The sequence below is a fragment of the Anarhichas minor genome, unplaced genomic scaffold (genome assembly GCF_050575085.1).
Source record: "Anarhichas minor isolate MPS153535 unplaced genomic scaffold, ASM5057508v1 ptg000021l, whole genome shotgun sequence".
NCBI classification, from domain to species: Eukaryota; Metazoa; Chordata; class Actinopteri; order Perciformes; family Anarhichadidae; genus Anarhichas; species Anarhichas minor.
The window spans coordinates 11,106,800-11,127,114 of NW_027466467.1; the positions used below are offsets into that span (position 1 = coordinate 11,106,800).

General features: G+C 45.5%; 1 protein-coding gene across 1 annotated transcript in view; it reads right to left on the reverse strand.

Annotated features, from left to right (window-relative positions):
* Nucleotides 1-20,315, reverse strand: part of foxp4 (forkhead box P4) — a 90,423-nt gene that overhangs the window by 14,037 nt on the left and 56,071 nt on the right. The window contains exons 4-11 of the mRNA XM_076095935.1: nucleotides 15,817-15,939; nucleotides 13,352-13,498; nucleotides 9,788-9,923; nucleotides 6,978-7,179; nucleotides 6,383-6,481; nucleotides 4,985-5,083; nucleotides 1,913-2,000; nucleotides 675-758 (exon numbers count right to left, since the gene is read on the reverse strand). Coding sequence (XP_075952050.1) covers nucleotides 675-758; nucleotides 1,913-2,000; nucleotides 4,985-5,083; nucleotides 6,383-6,481; nucleotides 6,978-7,179; nucleotides 9,788-9,923; nucleotides 13,352-13,498; nucleotides 15,817-15,939 — 978 coding nt within the window. The remainder of the gene's footprint in view (nucleotides 1-674; nucleotides 759-1,912; nucleotides 2,001-4,984; nucleotides 5,084-6,382; nucleotides 6,482-6,977; nucleotides 7,180-9,787; nucleotides 9,924-13,351; nucleotides 13,499-15,816; nucleotides 15,940-20,315) is intronic.

Here is a 20,315-nt window from a genome sequence, read left to right on the forward strand (position 1 = left end):
CCTCTAATTGACAATTAATTTCAACATCTTCATATTTTAATAAGACTCCTCGTCAATCTGAATAATGAAATATTCATTAGATACCTAATAACAACCTCACCAACCAGTGTGGGCGCACAGACACAGACACATACACACATCACATCAAAATGTTAACCCCTTTAGTGGGAACACACTGAAAATACTGTGAGACCACTTTGTCTCTCTCTCTCTCTCTCTCTCTCTCTCTCTCTCTCTCTCTCTCTCTCTCTCCCCGAAAAGCTGAAAAATGAATACTGAATGAATACAATACTGTTCAACACGGACACACTGCGAATATCAGATTTTATGACTTTCTCTTTGGAATAAGAACATGATGAAGTTTTCTGGGAAATGAAATGCATGTATCATGAGAAGTTCCAGACAGCGAAAGAGAGACAGAAGCAAGCAAGAAAGACGGAAAGAAGTGTTGAAAAGAACAACACAGACAGAAAGTAGTCCCTATGACTTCTAAATAACACATCAACCCTCACTGGTCAATAGGGGGCGTAGATACCAAGCTAGACAGTAAGAGAGGAACTTGAAATCCCAAGAAGGTTTAGGGATAGTGAAACTGTGCATTTAAGAGGTTTGGGGTGAGAGGATGGAAGAAAAGGTCATGTAATCTGGGTTTCGGGGTGCCAGTGTGTACTCACAGGTTGGTTAAAAGGCTTTGGCTCTGAGGGGCGCATGTGCAGGTGGGTCATCATGGCCTGGAGTCGCTCGCTCTCTTTCGCCAGCTGTGAAACACACAAGGGTTGTTATCACCATGAAAAACACTTTACCTCATTTCACAGCGCTTAGATTGATATAATGCGGTATTGACACTGAATTACAATTACAATTACACCTCAGGCAGAGGGATGAATATGAAAGTCAGCCACCTCAGCACCCGGAGCTCTCTCACACACTTACACTAGCCTGCAGACACACTCGTCCCCGTTTGACATTGTTAACTGCCTTTTAATGGGAGCTGCTACAGCCTGTGGAAACGCTGCATCCTGCGTGTGTTTGTGCATGAGTACAGGCGTACACACGTGTAGCCTCCAGAAACAACGGATCGACTCTAAGATAGATAGCGCCATTAACATACTCACACACTGCAGAGATGTGCAAATATGAGACATTTACACAGTGACTGTGCAGTTGTGTGTGTGTGTGTGTGTGCTGTTGGAGGGTAGAGTGGCGGGCTGCCTGTGCACTGCTGAGGGATGAAGTGACATGTCAGAGAGACGGCCGTCCTGATGTGATGTGACACCAGCTGCCTCTCTGTCACTTTGGGTTCCCTGGCGGTGGCTTCAGGGGCTCAGCTAAACGCTGTTTACCACCACCACCAAGCACAATGCCAACCCTAATGCTGGACAGCACGCACACACACAGACGCAGTGATGTGAACGGCTTATTCTGAAGTGTTTCGGAAACTATGTCAAGACGTGAGTGAAGAGGCAGCCGTTGTACTTTCACTTTTCTTACGTAGAGCATTTCACTTCTTGGTATCCAGTGTTGGTATTTTGCTTTTGCTGGAGCATTCAGATGTTTCAAGAGCATTGTGTGTATGAACCACTTTGAGAACAAGAGAGGCCATGCAGCCCGGTCCTCCACTTTCTAGCTCATGTCTCTCTCTCTCTCTCTCTCTCTCTCTCTCTCTCTCTCTCTCTCTCTCTCTCTCCCTCCTCCCCTCTCAGCCTCACTCTCTCTTTTGCTGGTGACCAGAGCAGCTTTATAATTGGAACAGCGATGGCAGCTTCCCTGCCGACTGATCCTTTTAAATTACAAGCTCCACTGCTCTCCATAAACTCTGCCCTGACTCAGACACGTTACTCTCATTGAATGGCTGAAACAGTCTTCATAACTTTGTGAGCGGACGAAAATGAAGTGCGTGCATGAGACTCACCTGAATCTCCAGTTGCTGAACCACCTGCATCTGGACTCGGCACTGGGCAGTGCTGCGGTCATCTAGGGCGTGCTCATTGTTCAAGTGCCTAGAAGTGAAGAGGAAATGCAAGAGTGCAAATTGATATCTACAAATAAAAAAAGATCAAAACACTGATAGTTCCAACTCAACATAATCAATTCACAGGTGCTGAATAATGAAGTAACAAAACCCAGCTCTTTGACTTTTATTTAAACTGAGTTGTGAGCTGTTTCAGCGCTAGAAAATTAAATCATAATCTTGAAGGTTTATTTTGTCTAGTGAAGAACGCAGCAGCTGTGTTTTGTGTGTGTACACTTCATTGGTGCTCAGTGAGCCATGATCCAAGACAACCACCTGGATATGAGCTCATGTGTTATCGCACAAAGCCTTATCTTAAGACTTTCTGTGAGCTAAACTTCACTCCACTTATTAACACTGGTGCGTGTGTGTGTGCGTGTGCGTGCATGGATGTGTGTGTATGTGTGAATGGTGGCGCTGTTTGTTTCCTCCAATGTGGGAGGACCCGGGACCTTCTGATCTTTCCCAGCCCAATCCCCCCTGTCTCCCTTCCTCCATCCCTTTCTCTCTGCTCTGTCATCGCCAAGGTTATTCACAGGTTGCTGCTGCCTGTGCGGTGTGTGTGTGTGTGTGAGAGAGAGTGAGTGTGTGTTGAGTATGTGTGCTCGGTATTTGCTGGTGTATTAGAGTGAGTTATATCCTGTGGCTTTAAGTTAAAATTCACTTTTCTGACTTGTTTATTGTGAAAAGTAGATTAGTAGCGATGTGTGTCGGTGTGGTGTATGGTTATTTGAATGTGTGTGTCTTTAACAAAGCACAAAGTTCGGCAATAACAGGCGAAGACTGGAAATGAAACAAAAACAATGATGTCATGGCATGGCTAATCCTGTCAGATAGACGGCTCAACACAAGTGCACGATAATAATAACAAAAACATGATCTCACCTCTCTCTCTCTCTCTCTCTCTCTCTCTCTCTCTTTCTTTCTTTCACTCTCTGTTAAGCTCTCTCGCCCTCGCCCGCACTTCTGTCCACTCTCCCCTTCCCACTCATCTTCTCTCGCAACTCCCCAAATGCCTGTGATTCACACTCATTCCAACCAAATCTGCCCCCTAAAACCCTCCCCTCTCTCTATAGCCGGGCCATAAACAGTAGCAGTTTTTTTTTTTCTCGATGTGTCCCGACAATGAGGCTCTGTTTACTCCTCTGAGTGCTGGCAGACAAGGCTTTAACCCACATTACACCCAGCTCCACCGACCACAGCCAGAGTATTATACCAGAGGACGGGGAGGGAGGGGAGGTGGGAAGAGAGAAGAGGAGAGAAGAAAGGCCTGAAATAGTGGAGTGTCTCCGTCCTCTGTTCTTCTGCTCTACCCGTTTCCATCCTGGGGCGATGACTAAGGCTGGCTGGAAGGGAGCGCACTGTCGGACTGACGGCGTTATCTGTCACTGCCTCTATTTTTTTCCATCTGCCTCTCTCTCTTACTGACACACACACACACACACACACACACACTCTCTTTTACTCTATCTCTCTTTCTCCTTCCATCTGCCCCGGGGCTACGTGAAATGAGACACCAAACAACAGCTTTCCTCTCCAAACTTTCCCAGCCTGCCTGCATGCTTTGATCTCACTGTCCGATGGCATCACAATCACCACGCACACTTCTATGACTATGTGTGTGTGTGTGCATGAGTACATATTTCATCACCGCGGCTTATTAATATCTCCATTGCTTAAACAACTAAGAGTTGCACACCGATAATGAGAGTGTGAGTTTGTTTAGGGCTTCATTAAAAGGCTTGTGAAGCCTTCATTAGCAGCCATAGTGCCACAGGGAAGTCCGTTGTACTTTGTGCGACAGAGGAGGAGATGGCAGAATGTCAAGGCCAGCGACTGCACTGACATCCCGCAGTGACTCCAAACTAGCAAGTAGCATGATGGAGGCAGAGTGGGAATGAGTGTCTTTACTTTTGTTGTGGAAACAAAAAGAGGCGCAAGCGGATGAGCTAATTAAAAGTAATTTTCTATTTAAAAAACAGAAACAATGCTTCTGATCCTTCTGAGGAAAAGCATATAAAACACAAACAAACACACAGACAAAAACCACCAACAAAATGAAAGAAAAAACAAATACTAACACAGGAACAAAGAAGAAGAGGATAGTGTTTTAGGAGCCCAAAGAATTCCTCGAAAAAATGAGAATTTACACACACGTTGAGTTTAATTGTGTACCTGTGTGTGTGTGTGTGTGTGTGTATGCATGAATGTGCCTCCGAGCAAATGTGATGTAACAGATTGCAACTGATGAATTAGTGAGCCAATGCGAAACGCCACTGATGTTCATGACTGACACTCCACATTTAGCACAAACCATAGCTTCACTTTGCTCTGCTTCATCTTTTCTTTATGCTTTATCTATTTTCTACAATGCTACTAGGGACCAGCGGTTGTTGAGCTTTTTTAAAAACAGGTGTGATTCTTACCAATTAGTGATGAAATTTAAGGGAAGTTTCTAATTTGGTCTTAAACCAGGTTTGTGATCAAAGAGAGAAAGTAAGAAAATGTTGCGAATCTTTTTGAAACTAAAGAACTTCTGGAATCATTGTCCTTCTCCAATGCAACTATAGACACATCCAAGAACCCTTAAAGACTGAGTGAAATGAAAAAATGTTTCCCAGTTTTAATCCTGTGTTAATTGTTCATTAATCTCTTAATATAGGCCAAATATATGTAATGTATTTCAAATGTTTCATGACTCACCCTTCACTCAGGGGCATTTACAGAAACTCATCCAATCAAATGACTCTTTGGGTTTCTAGCTGCCCACACTTATCATATAAAACCCCACTTCACCTTCTGTGGGTCGTATGTAGCAAACAGAGCAATATGGAGAGAGACAGGATGTGTGTTTGGATATCAAACTTTGTTTTGATTTCCAAAACAATTTAGCTGAGGTCTTATTCATTCACGAGGAACTTTGCAGATTTTCAACGGGCTCTATGTAACTGCCCTTTTGGGTGGCGGACTTACTTGATGAACTGTCCCATGTCCTCACACAGTGCTTCACAGCCAGGCCACTTGCACTCTCCATGGCCGTAGAGAGGATGGGAGCCGGCATGCTCCTCATGACTGTGTGGCGGGAAAGGCACAAAAAAAAGAGCGAGGTAGTAAAACAGATATTACATTTTTCATATGTTGTTATGTACATGAAATGTACAGCATGTGAAAGAAATTACTTTCTCATAATGAGAAGCAAAGCCTTAATATGCCACACTCTCACACGCAAATGCAAAAGTAACTGTGGCAGCAGAAGCATCAAGAGAGCCATCTGAGTCTGGTTAACAGTCGTTCGTTTGTACAGTTCTCGAAGCCAAGTGCAGAGAGAGGAGGATAGAGCAGAGTGGGGTCAGTTACAGAAGCCAGGCAAATACGGGAATTGATCCAGCAACCTCAGAGGCAAATTCTTAAGTCCATGACCTGTCTGTTACTGTCCTTGGCGTATGTGTTGTGCGCGTGTTAGTGTGTGTTCTTATGTTTCAGGAGTTGACACAGAGTCGGCACAGGACCAACCAGCCATGACTGATTGGCGGCGGCTGCCGTCATGTGCTGGTTGTTCTTTTGTGGTGAGCTTACGTGTGTGTGCACGTGTGTGTTTGTAAGTGTGCATCTGCGCATATTCATGAGCGTTTGTGTGTTTGTATGTGTGTGTGGCAATGAAAGACTGGGCCAGGTTTGGTTTGGGCCCAGGGTAAAATAACTGTGACCGTGCATGCATGCTTGTGTGTGTGTGGCAGGTCCAGTAGCAGATGTGGTTCAGACCTGGAACTTCGCCGGCGACTGCTGTCTCCCCATATATTTACATGACTGTCTGTGTGTGCGTGTGTGTGTGCACGTGCGTGTGGGGACTGGGATGGGGATTCTCCCAAATCAACATCAGAAGGTTGTCTAACAAAAAACATTTGTCTCGCAGATGGAAACATGTCTCTCTCCCTCTCCCTTTGCCTTTACGGCTCTTCCTGATCATATGTGCTGGCTGAGGTTGGAGCTCGTGTGCGTACGTGTGTGTGTGTGTGTGTGTGTGTGTGCTGGCTGTGGTTGAGTCAACTCAGAAGCAGCTCAGACAATAAACATGACAAACTGCTGGAAACCACATTCTCCTCCACATCAGCCATGCATTAGCTTAGCAGGCTAACACACTAATGCGAGGTCCCCTCTTTCTGTCTACTAAAGCCACTCCGCTAATAGAAGTTCTTATAATTGATACTTGCACACCCACACTGACCCCCTCCAAAATGAGGTCAGAGGTCAATGCTCCTGAAGCAAACACTGAATCAGTGCCACAGTGACACTGCAGACCACCCTCCAGTAGTGTGTCTTTCTGTCTTTGTCTTGTCCACTCATGTGTGTGTGTGTGGATGTGCTACTCACTGGCTGCTGGGGGGTTGGCCGCCTTTGGGGTAATAGGGGACATGGTCATCTCCGCTGTCTGCCTTGGTGAAGCTGGATATCCACTCAAACAGTCTGGCTCTTAAAGACAAAGACAAGCCCATGAGCAGTGAACAAAAGCCATGGAACAACACAGCCCTCATACGTGTGGTACAAGTAGTCCTTAAACATGCACCCCCAAAATGTCAACATGTTAACAATGAATTTATGTCCACAGCAATTTCAGATCTAAAAATATATATCACTAACAAATAATTCCCCAGATGGCCTGCCTCCACCATCCTCTCCTCTATACTACACTTGCATGTGGTTGACAGCATACTGGCAGAACATACTGAACCCAACACACCTCCTATCAAATGAGCTGAGAGACATTTGCACCCTGGTGATGTGTGATATGCTGCGTGTGCATGTTTTGTGTTTATGTGCTTAGGTATCAAGGAACAGCTAAAAGCTAAAAGTTAAATGCCAGAAAATGTCATGGCAAGAGTGTGTGAATTAGAAAGATTGCAGGTCACAGAGAGGACAGACGTTTGTTGATGTTTTAAGCCTTTCGACATACTGCACATCACTGTACCTGTCTCTCTTTGGGGTGTGGCTCTGTCCGTTGATCAGGCTGTGCAGTGGGATGTGAGCGCTGGCAGCTTTGGGGAAGGCTGAGGTAGAATTGGAGCTGTTGGTGCTCAAGTCCAGGCCCTCGGCCTGTTTCAGGGCATCCTCACTGCTCTGCACCCCCGACACTTCCTTCCACAGCTGCTGGAGGTCTGACGGACACATCGCTGCAGAGAAGGAACGCACAGTTAACTTGGCAACCTTACTTAGTTGCTCAATTTCACATGTTCCGTGCAAATATGATAATAGGATATTTAGGTTAAGTCAAGCTAATTTAAACATGAAGAAATATCAGACAATAAGACAATAATACCCACCTACAGACACACTGTATATGAATGTGGGTCAAAGAGAGCTGCGACTAACAATCATAAACACACATGCAACTATTACAGTCCTCTGGGAGTGGTTAAAGAGGTAAATAGGACTAAAACCGACAAGAGGGTAATTTCTGCGAGTTTTTGTTTTATTTCCAGATATCCACTATTCCTCAGCTATTTCTTAATCTCTGTTAGCAATTGCTACTGTCTACCAGCACCACTGCTCCTGTCACTACCACTGTTTGTCTGAACAGGGTGGGTGCACACTTTGAGTTCTTTCTAGTCGCTGCTTTGTTATTTCTGCTCCAATTTCACAGTGAGAGAGACGCCTAAAATGCCACAGCCTACTCCAATGGATCTTACCGTGCACGTCTGCACGCACGCACACATGCAGCCACACACATCTGCACATACACACACACACACACACACATGCACAGACCTCGCAGCAATCCAAATATTATGTCTGCTTTGTCTGCATTCTTCTGTGGTCCCGCCAAAACAAAAGTTCTCACTCTGGAGGCAGTGTGTGCATAGATTTCTTTACGTGTGTGTGTGTGTGTGTGTATTATCCAAGAAACCTGACCGACCTGTGGACACGCCCAGGGAGTGAAAGTGTAAAGTAGTAATTACTAAATTACTAAAGTAGTAATCAAAAATACAAGGAGAAATTCTGAGGATATGTTCTGCATTCTGGTGAAAGTCAGCTGTTTACTGCTGAGCACAAAGCAAGTAAAGCTGAAATTGTAAGTAGCCAAGAGCAGAACAGATTTGTAAACAACAAAATCCTGACTTTGTGTGCATTCGAGTGAATGCATGTACTCACAACTTCCCCCAGCTAGTGTTAAAACGTGGATGCGAGTGCTTTTGCTAACTGTTTAACGTACACAGCCACATCTGGCTGCTGGGGTCATATTTCTTTCGCATTGATGTCTGTAGACATGACACATGCTAGGAAGCAGCCTTAAGTTACTGAGAAGGTGGGGTCTAACAGGATGAAGTCAAATCTAATGGATTTTTTTTTTCATATGAGAGTGAAGAAAGTTCCCGAAACACACAAACACACGCTCAATGATTGGTCTGTGTTTAGAAAAAAGCAGTTTGATTCTCAAACAAAGTGGTTTAGTGCTCTCTGTTTTTTTTGCCATGGACTTAATAGGTTGCCTGTCATGAGATTCTACAAAGTGCCTCCATCTTACTGCAGTAAGAGAAATAAACAAAAAACCACAGCAGGATCCCCCCCTCAGGGCACCCCCCACCAACTACCCACCGGACACAACGACCCTTTGAGGCGGGGCAATAATGTGTGCAGTTGTGTGTGTAAGTGCGAGTGTTTATGCATGTGTGTTTGTGTGTTTGTGTGGCATGGCTGGTCAGAGGAATGCTCTGGCTCACGCCTGGCTGAGCCGTCACAATGGACCGGCTCTTTCACACTGCAGGGAAATTCCACTCTGATACGGAGGGAGAGAGAGAGAGAGAGAGAGAGAGAAGGAGATGCCAAAGCCAAATGTTTGCAACTGTCTAAAAAACAACAGTCTTTTATGCAAAACTGTGGCCTCCGTCTTTTTATTTGTTTTCAATTTGTATCTGCTCCGTTTTTTTGACTCTCTGTGAACTGGTAATTCCACTTACCCTCCGGCAGACACAACACACACACACCCTCCCCCCTAGCACATAAACACACAGATGCAAAAATCACACTTAAGTTTGAATGCAATTCTTGAGTGTTGTATTAGGCTTATGTGAAATGAACTTTTTGAAAATTTAATTGATTTGATTGAGCTTATTTTTTTTGAGTTTTTTCAGATTCAGACTACAGAGCGACTATGAGAATGTGAACAGTTGTGTGTGACTGCACGTGACTGCGCATGAGAGAGAGAGAGAGATCAGACAGACGGAGGGAAGGAAACTGCTCTGTTTGGTCAACTCAGTCAGCGCTTTAGCAATGTTACGGCCAATTTAGAGCCCCTAAAGCATTCTCTGCGTGTGAGGTAGTGTGTGTATGTGTGTACCGACAAAAGTGGACAAAGACACACACACACATATACACACAAGTTCAATAAGGGCGGGCCAGTCAACAGTCAACCTTTATCGTTCTAAAACTACACTGACAAAATAAAGGGACTGTGGGAGAAGTTACATACAGGAACAATAAAAAAAATCTTGTGGGCACAGCAATAGCAAGACGATGATGTTCTTGTGTCTGGCTAATCTCAAGTACACACACACAAGCTTACACACACTCGCGCAAGCACATGCACACACCTCCAAGCAGGGGGCTTAGTGGCATATTTTACTTATTATCCAAATGAGTACCTTCCACAAACCCACCAATCAGGTTTCCTCTTATCTTTTATTGGCTGATTAACTTAACAGGCTTCACATGCAGCATTGGGTACGGGCCTGTGTGTGTGTGTGTATGTGTGTGTGTGTGTGTGTGTGCGTGTGCACATACCTTGCTGCAGAGACTGCATGGCGGCGGTGGGCTGCAGTGGGACCAGGCCTTGTCTCTGGAGGTTGAGGATGTGCTGCTGCTGAAGCTGCTGCATCTGGATCAGCTGCTGCTGGAAGGCCAACTGCTTACTACCTAACTGCTGGGCACAAGAAGACAGAGGTTAGAAAAGGTTTTCAAGTTTTGTATTATTTGTATCTTCAACCAGATCTTTATCCAGTTTTTTTTTGGTATAAGGTATTTGTCCAAAATGTGTATTAATAAGCCCTCTGCTAATTTTGGCACAACATGTCAAATCATGACAGAACACCTGCAGATATCTGCTTGCACCCATTAAAAACTCTGACAAGAATCACATTTTGGGAAAGTGTCACATTTGTTAAAAGTAGTTTTGAACTAAATGCCAGATTTAGACAGCTGCCCTTGATTTTGTTTTTTCTCTGAAAGGAAGCCCTTCCCTGTTCTGTTATTATGATTTCAATTGGTCTGCTTGTCCCAGTACACCATTCAGTCTCAACAAATTAAAGTATAAAGTCAACTAACACCATATAAAATAAATAAAAGTCCTGTATTAAAAGGAAGAAAAGCCCAGAGCCAAGCTGTGAGGACCCTGAGGATGAAGAGAAGGAGGGAGGTTGAAGGGAGAGTGGGAGAGACTACATGGCGATAAAGTCGGTGTGTGTTACGGTGATAAATGTCCCCTTTCCTGCCCTCCCAGTCTGGGGCAAACCTGGCCTGTGCTGCGCTGTTTGAAGTCCCACCCGACCAACCCCCGAGAGAGATGGACTTTATCTGTTACAGATAACTACTGGAGAGGAAAAATAAATAAATACAACTTGAGGAACTGCTCATTGTGTGTGCATGTGTGTGTGTGTGTAAGTGAGAGAGAGTGGCAGCCGGGAACTCTTTGAACAGAGAGGATCTCACAGGAAGGGCATATAGGTCACTTCCTTTCAGACTTGGTGCCTGGGGAGAAGAAGTGTGATGGCAGTGTGTTTGTGTGTGAGAGTTAGGGAGAGTTGTGTCGGTTAGGGAGGTGTGAGGGGGTGCAGACGAGTAAGTACAACAACTATTAAGAAAAACAGAGACGAGTGAAAAAGGGGGAAAACTCATTTTCCCCCACAATTGTTTACTGTATTTTCTGGATATTTGTGGCTACAAGGAACGAATCCAAAATAAACGAATAGTGGGGACACTTCTAGAACCACAGAAAAACATTTCAGGGGACCCAGAATTTTTTGTACTCCTTTGACCAGCGCAAACTTTGTCAAAGGCAAGAGATGTTGTGGTCGCAGACACAATCTCTGTCATGCTTACATGATTCAGTTCTTTGAAGTGAACTGACAAATTATCATTTGCTGCAATAAACGGTCTATCATGATCAGAATGTCCTTAGTGAACCGTTTCCTCCCGTCTTGCTCTTTTCCCTCTCTTTCCAGCCCTCCTGCCCCTCCTTTTCTACTTGTCTGTCCATTTTATATCCTCCACTCCCCCCCTCCTCTGTCTCTCATTCCCTCCTGAGATATGGCTACGGTTCTTTAAAACACACATTGTGTGTGTGTGTGTGTGTGTGTGTGTGTGCCTGTGTTCTGTTTACATTAGCTGTGGCTGAGTGGCCAAAGCTAGCGCAGTAACAGGCTGTCAATGTGATTTATGAGCACATCACACACTGTCTGAGCCTGCCAGTCACACAGATCCACACACACACACACACACACATATAGAAGGACATTCGCAGACAGACACATGCACGCGTGCACACACATACACGCACACACACACTGTAGATGGACACTCGCAGACAGACACACACACATGCACACATCTCTTGTGGTGGTCAGAGTCACTTCATTAAGCTGACTCCTGACCAGTCCCAAATGCACCGGCGACACACACAAACACTGACTCAACATACACATACATAGTCTTCCGTTCAATGCATCACTTCCACGCAGACAAGAAAGTGAAGAAAAACTGCAGAAAAGAAGGAAAAGGGCAAAAATTCACAGCCACTCGAGCACAAACGGCAAGGAGAGATTTTCTTATTCATTCTCCTTCCTTCCTGCTCTGCCTTCTTTGTCTCTTCCTGTTCTCTTGTTTTCTGGGTGTGTTCAAGGCCTGCTGGAATCGGAAGTTGGTTAAAATCCTCATCCACAACGGGTCTGCCTTACACTACTCTGACCAGCAGATTGTCACGAGACAATATTCTTAGCTGATTGCTGGTTATCTTGCACTGTAGGACAGACTTACGAACAGTACAAACCTTATATTATTGAAACACACCCCCTGCCTCAATATCTGACAGCACCTGCTTGACCAGGGGAGGTACGAGAGGTGACTAAAAAGGCGTTTTTGGTTTTGATTGAGGGCTCGCTGCGAATGAAAAACACCGACTGCTGGAAATGGCCTTCGTCATATCAGCTGTATGCAGCTCTGTGGGGAGGCATATTCCCTCAAGTGTATGTGTTTGTGCAGTGAACCGTCACACATCAAGCCTCTCCCTCTCTGCATGTATGTGTAGCTGTGTGACCAATGTTTGCACTTGTCTAGTTGTTACAGGACAACAAACCTGAAAACTGGGACAGCAGCGGAGAGGAGGGAGAAAGGGAAAGCGAATCAGACACCCTCTCAACATGCGAGTCAACCACAACTGGTTTGCTTTGGTCACGGTCGAGTTGGTTGACCGCTGTCGGCGAGGAGTTTGTGGGGCGAGGTGTGGGGAAGGGGGGGGGGGGGCGGTCTGCCCACTGGGAGAGGGGGGGATGAGGAAGAGGAGGAAAAATCTAGGATGTGTCTCCTCATGCGTTTATCAGAAAAGTCTCACAAGGCCCTTCTCCCTAAGTCTGTCTCCTGCATGGCCCTCTGTGTGTTCGGCAATTTTGGTGAATGAGCATTCATGTAACACAAATGCCTCTGTTGTACGCATACAGTACACACATGCACAAACAGACACACACACACACACAGGTCATGACAGTAATCTTTTCTGATCGATTGAGATGCTCTTTGTTGTAGTTGATCCTCTGATATCCTACTGTACCACAGCGGTGGTTAAACCTGGTACAGTGTGTGAGTACTTATGCATATTTGTGTGTGTGTGTGTGTGTGTGTGTGTGTGTGTGTGTGTGTGTGAGAGAGAAACGAGAGCAAGGGAGGCTCCTAATGCTGGCGGGGTTAATTGACAATTAAAAGAGTGGCAGGCCCTTCCTACAGAGAGATTTCTCTTCAGGCTCAGAGCTGAAGGCGTGCAATGAATACTTTGGCAGGGCAGCGTATGGCTTAACACAGCACTCCATCGCTGCCTCGACATGGCATGCCGGTGGAAGAAATGAAAATCCATATTCACTAATTCTTTTTTCGAGACAAGCTTGTACACACAACAATAATCTAGAGAAAAGGAGGATAAGAAGAGAGAAGGGAATATATATATTCTATACATTAGATCCTCCGTGTGATTTTCTTTTCCTTCTGCTGGCTCCCATGTCAACCACTTTTACTGCGTTTAAGGGCACTTGTGTACTTCAGAGTGTACTTGAGCTGAGTGAGTGTGTACTTGGTGAAGTTCACCTCTTTTGCCGCTTGCTTCCCGGCCTGCTGCTGCTGTTGCTGCTGCTGCTGTTGCTGCTGCTGCTGCTGCTGCTGCTGCTGTTGCTGCTGCTGACTCAGAAGCTGGAGATGCAACTGCTCCTGCTGCTTCTTGTAATACTCCTGTAACTAGAGACAGACACAGAAAGGGGGGAGGCAGGGGGAGGAGATGGGAGAAATATGAGGCGAGTGAGTCACAACACACTTTGTATCAACCTCAACAATACCGCAGTCGTCCAACAGTGGAACGCCCAGCGATTGTCAGACACTGTAACTTGAACGGGAGTCTCAAGGAATTCAGTAGCTTTCTATTCCCCTCAGTGAAGGCCGCAGTTTATCGTTGTGTGGCCGTGTGCGGTTTATTGACAAACCACAGACTACTGAAGAATAGTATGGAGCTATTATGGTGTGTCGCTTTGTGTTGTAAAGTGATTGTGTATGTCATAACTACTGTATAATGCTGAACCTGCTTGGATTATTTAGTTCTAGACTGCAAAGCAAACTGGAATAATTTAAAACTACAGTGCACACACACACACACACACACACACACACACATTAGCCACAGCCTGTCTGTTTGTTTGAGTTACTAATCACTAATTTACTCAGGAAACTCCATTAAGATTCTAATCTTGCTGAGAGGAGAGCAAGGCGGACATAAAAACTCACACTGACCACAGTGTATGTGTGTGTATGTGTGTGTGGGAGGGGGGCGGGTTATCCTCTTGAGAACAGCCAGTACATGTGTCTGTCTGCAGTTTGTCTTTGTTTCATGGTGCGTCAAATGTTCAAAGAGGCTTTTCAGCAGAAATGACTTCACAGTGCTGCAGTTGTTTCGGTCTCTCATCCGTCTGACCCCACAGTGAGCAGACTACACACCGCCGCCCATCCTCAACACAGTCTGTGTAAAGCTGTTTTACATTTCCAGTTTCAATCTTATCCCAGCCATAGCTTCAATTTGACATAATTTACTGTTCTTTTGTTCCTTCTTGCCCTTCATTTATTTTAAATGCACGACTCATTCCTTCTTGCTGCTCTTTCTTTTCTATCTATCTCTCCTCTATTTTATCGCTCCTTAGGCCGAGTTAATCTCTCTTTTCCGCGTCACTAGCCCTGATCGCCTCCTCATCACACAGACAAATGCATATGCAAGTGCACACACAGGCGCGTGCGCAACCACACACTCTTGACTGGAGAGTGGTGAGTTGAGGGAATAATTAAGTGATAATTAAGGTCTTTTTAATGATTTGATTCAGTGGCTCTGTGCATTAAGAGTATGTGTAAGTGAGGCACTCACCTCTCCAGCCTATTACCATGACCTTGACTCTAGTGAACACACTAAGAAAGAAAGGCAGAGCAGCTGTAGCATAAGTAAAGGTTAGAGGAAACTTAAAGGTTAAAACACACACACACAAATCCACCATACAAACACACAGCTGCTGTGCAGCAGTGTGCCGTAAACCATACTTACACATTCTTACACAATGCTGTATTGCCGTGGGGATATGAAATGAAATGCTTCAGTGAGTGATATGTTGGTTGATTGTTCTGTGTGTGTGTGTGTGTGGGTAAAAGTGCCTGATTTGCAGATATACACTAAGAGCAAGTCCATACTGTGGTTAATTAAGTGGGAGAGCAATGTTGAACTCAGTGGTTTTAATAGTGGGGGTGTAATGTGTGTGTGTGTTAGAGTGTGTGAGTGAGTGAGTGAGCATTATAAACCCTCCAATCTCCTTTTTCCTCGTTAGAGAAGAGCTGGTGAAGAGGTTCTTAGCCATCTGCATGCAGAAAGCCATCACATTTCACATTTCCATGATGATACACTTTGTCAGATCTTCCCACTGCAATTCATACTCCTTATTAACTATTTCTTATTAAATCTACTGTGTGCTCTGGCCTCACCTGCTTGTATTATGTATGTGTTTTCTAGACATCCCCTATGCCGTAATTACTTCTCTATCCTCACTCTGTTAATAGTCCTCTTCATAGCCTTTACAAGGTTGCCTGAGTGTTTTTGCGTGTGTAGGTAGGGGCTCACAAGTTGGGGCGGTTGCAGATGAAGAGTGTTTATTGGTTTGTGTCAACATGGCAACCCCTCTTTCACCTGCCGGGCATTAACACACACACACACACACACACTCTTGAATCACTATGAGTCACTGGGTGATGCTAAAAAGTACGTGTGTTTGTATATGTGTGCATCTACAGGCAGGAGCATGCACATTCTCCTAGCAACAATGCTAAAGAGGAGGTACTCGAAATGACACTGTGTGTATAAGTGGATATGTATTTATCTTCAAAGATCTTATAGCATTGAATAAGATACAATCACGCCCAGTGTGTGTCAGCGCCTAATAAAACAGACACATTCTAACATGCCGGCCTGGGAACGGCTTCAACCAGAGCGTGTGTGTGTGTGCGTGTGCTTGTGCGTGTGCGTGCCTTACCTGCTGTAGCATTAGAGCCTGCTGTTGCTGCAGCAGGGCCTGAAGCTGAGGGGGAGACAGCATCTGTTGCATCTGCTGAGGAGTGATCATCTGTGGACTCATCATTGCCATGGACACAGGCACCTAAAGACAGCACAGCAAACAGACATTTTAGGTTATTTACACTTACATTCTAGCTTGCAATAGCAGGACAGCTCAATCAATGGGTTAAGCTTTGTGTGAAAAGGCCCAGCCGGCACAGAGCATGACTGTGCCTGCAACTTAATGCTCCACTCAAAACAAACAATGTGAATGGAGGTTGTACAGTATGCTGGTATGGACAAGTAAAGTTAGAGAGGAGTGCTGTCTCTTATTCTCTCTTGTCAGTCACTGCTAAGAAAAACTGGCAACATCAGAGAAAGATAAATAGACAGACGCATCGCATCGCACACATATTGTTGACACTTTCCTCCACAAGGCTGGCATTGTTACAAAAAAAGCAACTGGCAATTTCAGTGACAACAGGGAGATAAAAGGACAGCTATGCAATCTCCCAATAAAATATAAAATCTTATCTGCCTTTATAAATACATGATTAGGACGGCCTCCGATTCTCTTCCCACACAGTCAAGGCTGGCTAAGAAGAAAGGCACAACAAAGTGGCTATCTGATGAGATAGACATCTCATCAGATAGAGCTGCAGGCAGGCAAAAACAGAGCGACACAGGAAGAGAGAGAGAGAGAGAGAAAGAGGTAGTGAGAGGATAGAGAAATGTGGTGAATCGTGCAGATGTGTTGTGCAAGCACTCTTAATGCACATGCATTGTACACAGAGATGGGCATCTGAGCTGCTGATCTGATCACAAACACTGCAAAATTGAAGACAAACTAACCACGTAAATCAGAAACTGAGACACTCGCATGAATGCATAAATGCAGACCGTATGAATGAAAAAACACACACAAAAAAAATCCTGCTGACAAAGTGCTTCTGAATTTATTAACTGAATTAGGGTTTGAGAAAACAATACGGGGAATAAAAGAGACAGAGTTGTTCAGACATAGAGAGATATTTAGGGAGAGAAAGGGAGGGTGATTGAGTCCGTCTTCCCTCCCTGCCTACAAATCAATAAACTATACTGCCTTCTCAATACAAATAATCCTGTCCGTTAAGAGGGGATGGCTGCTTTACAGAGAGATACAAGGGTGAGTTATCCCCGCTGAAATTGGCCATTTATCTATTTTCACTCAGTAGTGAAATATAAATCTCTCTCATGGTCAAACTGTGTGTGTGTCTGTGTGTGGGCTTGTGTGTGTGGGCATGCACAAGTGCCAGTGTGTGCAGTATCTTCAGAGCAGTCTATCTACTCACCACCTGAGGGGATGGCAGGTAGGGAGGGTGATGGGCAGAGGGAATTGTGCAGTGGAGAGAGAAGAGAGGAGAAGAGCTGTCACTGGTAAATTAAATCTGTAAAGAGCTGATTCGACTTTGTAAACAAGATTGTCCATAAATACTAACACCCATTTTCCCACCTGGCCTCTGTCTCCCCCCTCCCTCCCTCCCTGCCTCCCTCCTCCAATCCATCTCTTTTTCTCTCTGTGTCCATCAGTCGACCGACACTCTGCCTTTATCAAAGCAGGCTTCCCTAACTAAACACACTCCCAGCCACATGTAACGGTGAGGGGATAGAGAATAAGGTATGTAGATGAATGAGCTAAAGCACAAGAGATTGTGTGTGTATGTGTGTGTGTGTGCGTGTGTTTGTGTTTGAGCTGAGGGAGATGAAGAAAAGAGTCAGAGAGGGGTGAGGCAGGGGAAGGGTGATGCCGTGGCAGTTGTTAAAGGAACAGGCAGAGGCGATGGGGTGGTGGGGTGTAGTGAGTATGGTGGGGGTGGTGATGGGTGCCGCTTGGCGTCATGCCAGCTTGCCCCCGCCACCGGGCCCTGTCAGTCTAAGCTGCCAAATGAAAAGCTGTAATTAATTGCTCTTGTGCATCCCATTCTTCCTCCTTGACAACTCATACATTCTATTTTATACACACCGCCATTGACATTTTCAAGTCACAGGCGTAATAATTACTGGAGTTATAGCACCTTTCTGTGTGTTGGCTGACGCTCTGACGCCAGAACCAAACGCGCGTCCATGTGTGCAAGTGCTGATATACTGTCATGCATGTGTGTGTGTGCTTGTGTGTGCAAGCGAGCATGTGTTTAAAGGCTGAATGTGTGTGTGGCAGGCTGAATGCTGAGTAGTTAAGGTTTGACGCCATTAATTGCCCCTATAATCTAATATCACAAAGCGTGGTGATTATGGGGCACGCGTTGCCACCGCCATACGACACCGCCAGCCTGAGAGCGCCGCCACAAAACAAAAGCCTCGCCATTAGCGATTTGACGGGCCAGGACAAAAGCGCTTCACAATGCGGAATTATATTTTCATTCGGCTTTGTCTCTCCCGGTGAATGATTTCTCCCCTTTCATTGGACTGTGAATAGGGACAGTCTGAAAAGCCGGGCGATTTGAAGTCAGCCATTTATTAAATGCATTTAATTTTTTTCCCCCGCTGTCGTTCCATTTTTTTCATGTTGCATGTTAATTTAAAAGAGAGAGATGCGTGGTAGATTAGTGGGAGAGAGGTGAAGCTTGGGGGGGGGGGGGGGGGGGGGGAGTGAGTGGAGGGGCGAGCAGAGCGAGGGGAGAAGGAAGGATACCATCCACACATGCGGAGGAAGAAAGAACAGAAGGTGAAGGAAGGGAGGAAGAAAGGAAGTAATGATTGAAAAATAGTGAGATGGAGAGACTGCAGGATTGTTGATGGAGAAATGTGGCCCAGAGCCTGAGATGGTTGCGACAGCGAAGACACACACAAATGCAGGTGAACAATCGCACGATCCTGTACAGTAGGTGTTTGATAATTGTGAAAGTTGAACCACTAATAACAGTAGGATTTTAAAACCTAAGATGTCACGCAAGAATTAGTCATAAAGTACAGTACGTGCACACACACACACACACACACACACACACACACTGCAGAGGGGTCGACGGCTGACAGAGGTCAACCCTTGTCTTGGAGAGAGGGAGGTGGGGGTAGGGAGGGAAGGAGGGAGGAGAGGGGGAGCGAGAGACAGCCTTGTCGTTTACAGTGAGTGGAAGCGTAATTAGAGGGGTTGTTTGAAGAGGGAGTTTAACTGATTAACAAAGGAAGAGAGGGAGCGAGGGAGTGCCCTGAAGATGGGAAGGAGAAGGAGGAGAAAGGCATGGAGTCCCAGAGGAGCGAAGAGAGAGAAAGAAGGGGGATGTAACTTGCATTTCAATGAGCCGCCATCCCTCTCTCCTCTCCTCCCTTGATGACTTTTCGAGGAGGAAAGCCCCATTTTCCATTTCAGATGAAACCTCAGGAAGAGAGGAAGGAGGGCTATCTGATATTAAACCAGCACGCAGCCAGGGGAATAAGCCCAGTGCGGCTCAGCACCGTGTTTATATAGAGACAGGCTGGTTATACGATTGCATCTTCTCTAATTTAGGAGCGAACTTTGGATTTCACACCTTCTCCTTGTTTCTAATTTGCCGTCACTTAATGCATGCTTGCGCATACCATATCATCACAACTAAAATACACGCAAACAGTTTCTAAAAGAATAACATCCAGTGTGCCCTCAACAGATGCACCTGCAGACACCTCATGCTGGCTCAAAAATGTACAGCCAGTACGTGGTGTGTGCGTAACTGTGTGTGTGAGAGCGAGAGAGAGACGGCAGTGAGTGGTGAGAAGAAAGGAGGCTATAATCAGAATCTAAACAGGCTCTCAGTCTAAATGATGCGGGCCCTGCCTCTGGGTCTATGGGGACACGCAGGAGAGAGGGATAATTGAAAAAATGACAGAGGAGAAAGCAGGAGGAGGAGAGAGAGGCTGACACAGGCCTCCTCCACCCCTCCTCCTCCTCCTCCTCCTCCTCTCCTGGTAGGAGCAAACCCCAGCGCTGTTTATCCTTGTCACTGAGCATTACCACCTCACCCTGGAAGGGACGCCTGCCTCTCTTCCTGTCAAACACACACAGACACAGACACACACACACACACACACACACACACACACACACACACACACACACACACACACACACACACACCTCCATGTGCATAAAAACCTGTGCCTCTGTCTTCCAGTCTTTTGTTCACTGCATAATAACCTGTATATAACTTTTGTTTTTTTCTGGCATCCTTCTTTACAAATATTTAAATCCTTCTTGGATGTCACTGTTGCCACAAACTTTACTTCTTTTTCACACATTAGCAGCAGTGGTAGAAAAGAGAGAAATCTGTGCTTATTCATGCACATGGCAACTGCACGGCCTTCTTCTCTTCTGCCACCGTAGCTGCCTGCAGGCTGGGGGGGGGGGGGGGAGGGTAAATGAGAGCCTCCCGTTTAAAATACAGTCAGCACTGTGCTGTGTCTTGGTGTGTAGAGGCTTTAATGGTGTGTGGTGAATTCCCCTCTTTTTTGGTTGTTTATTCA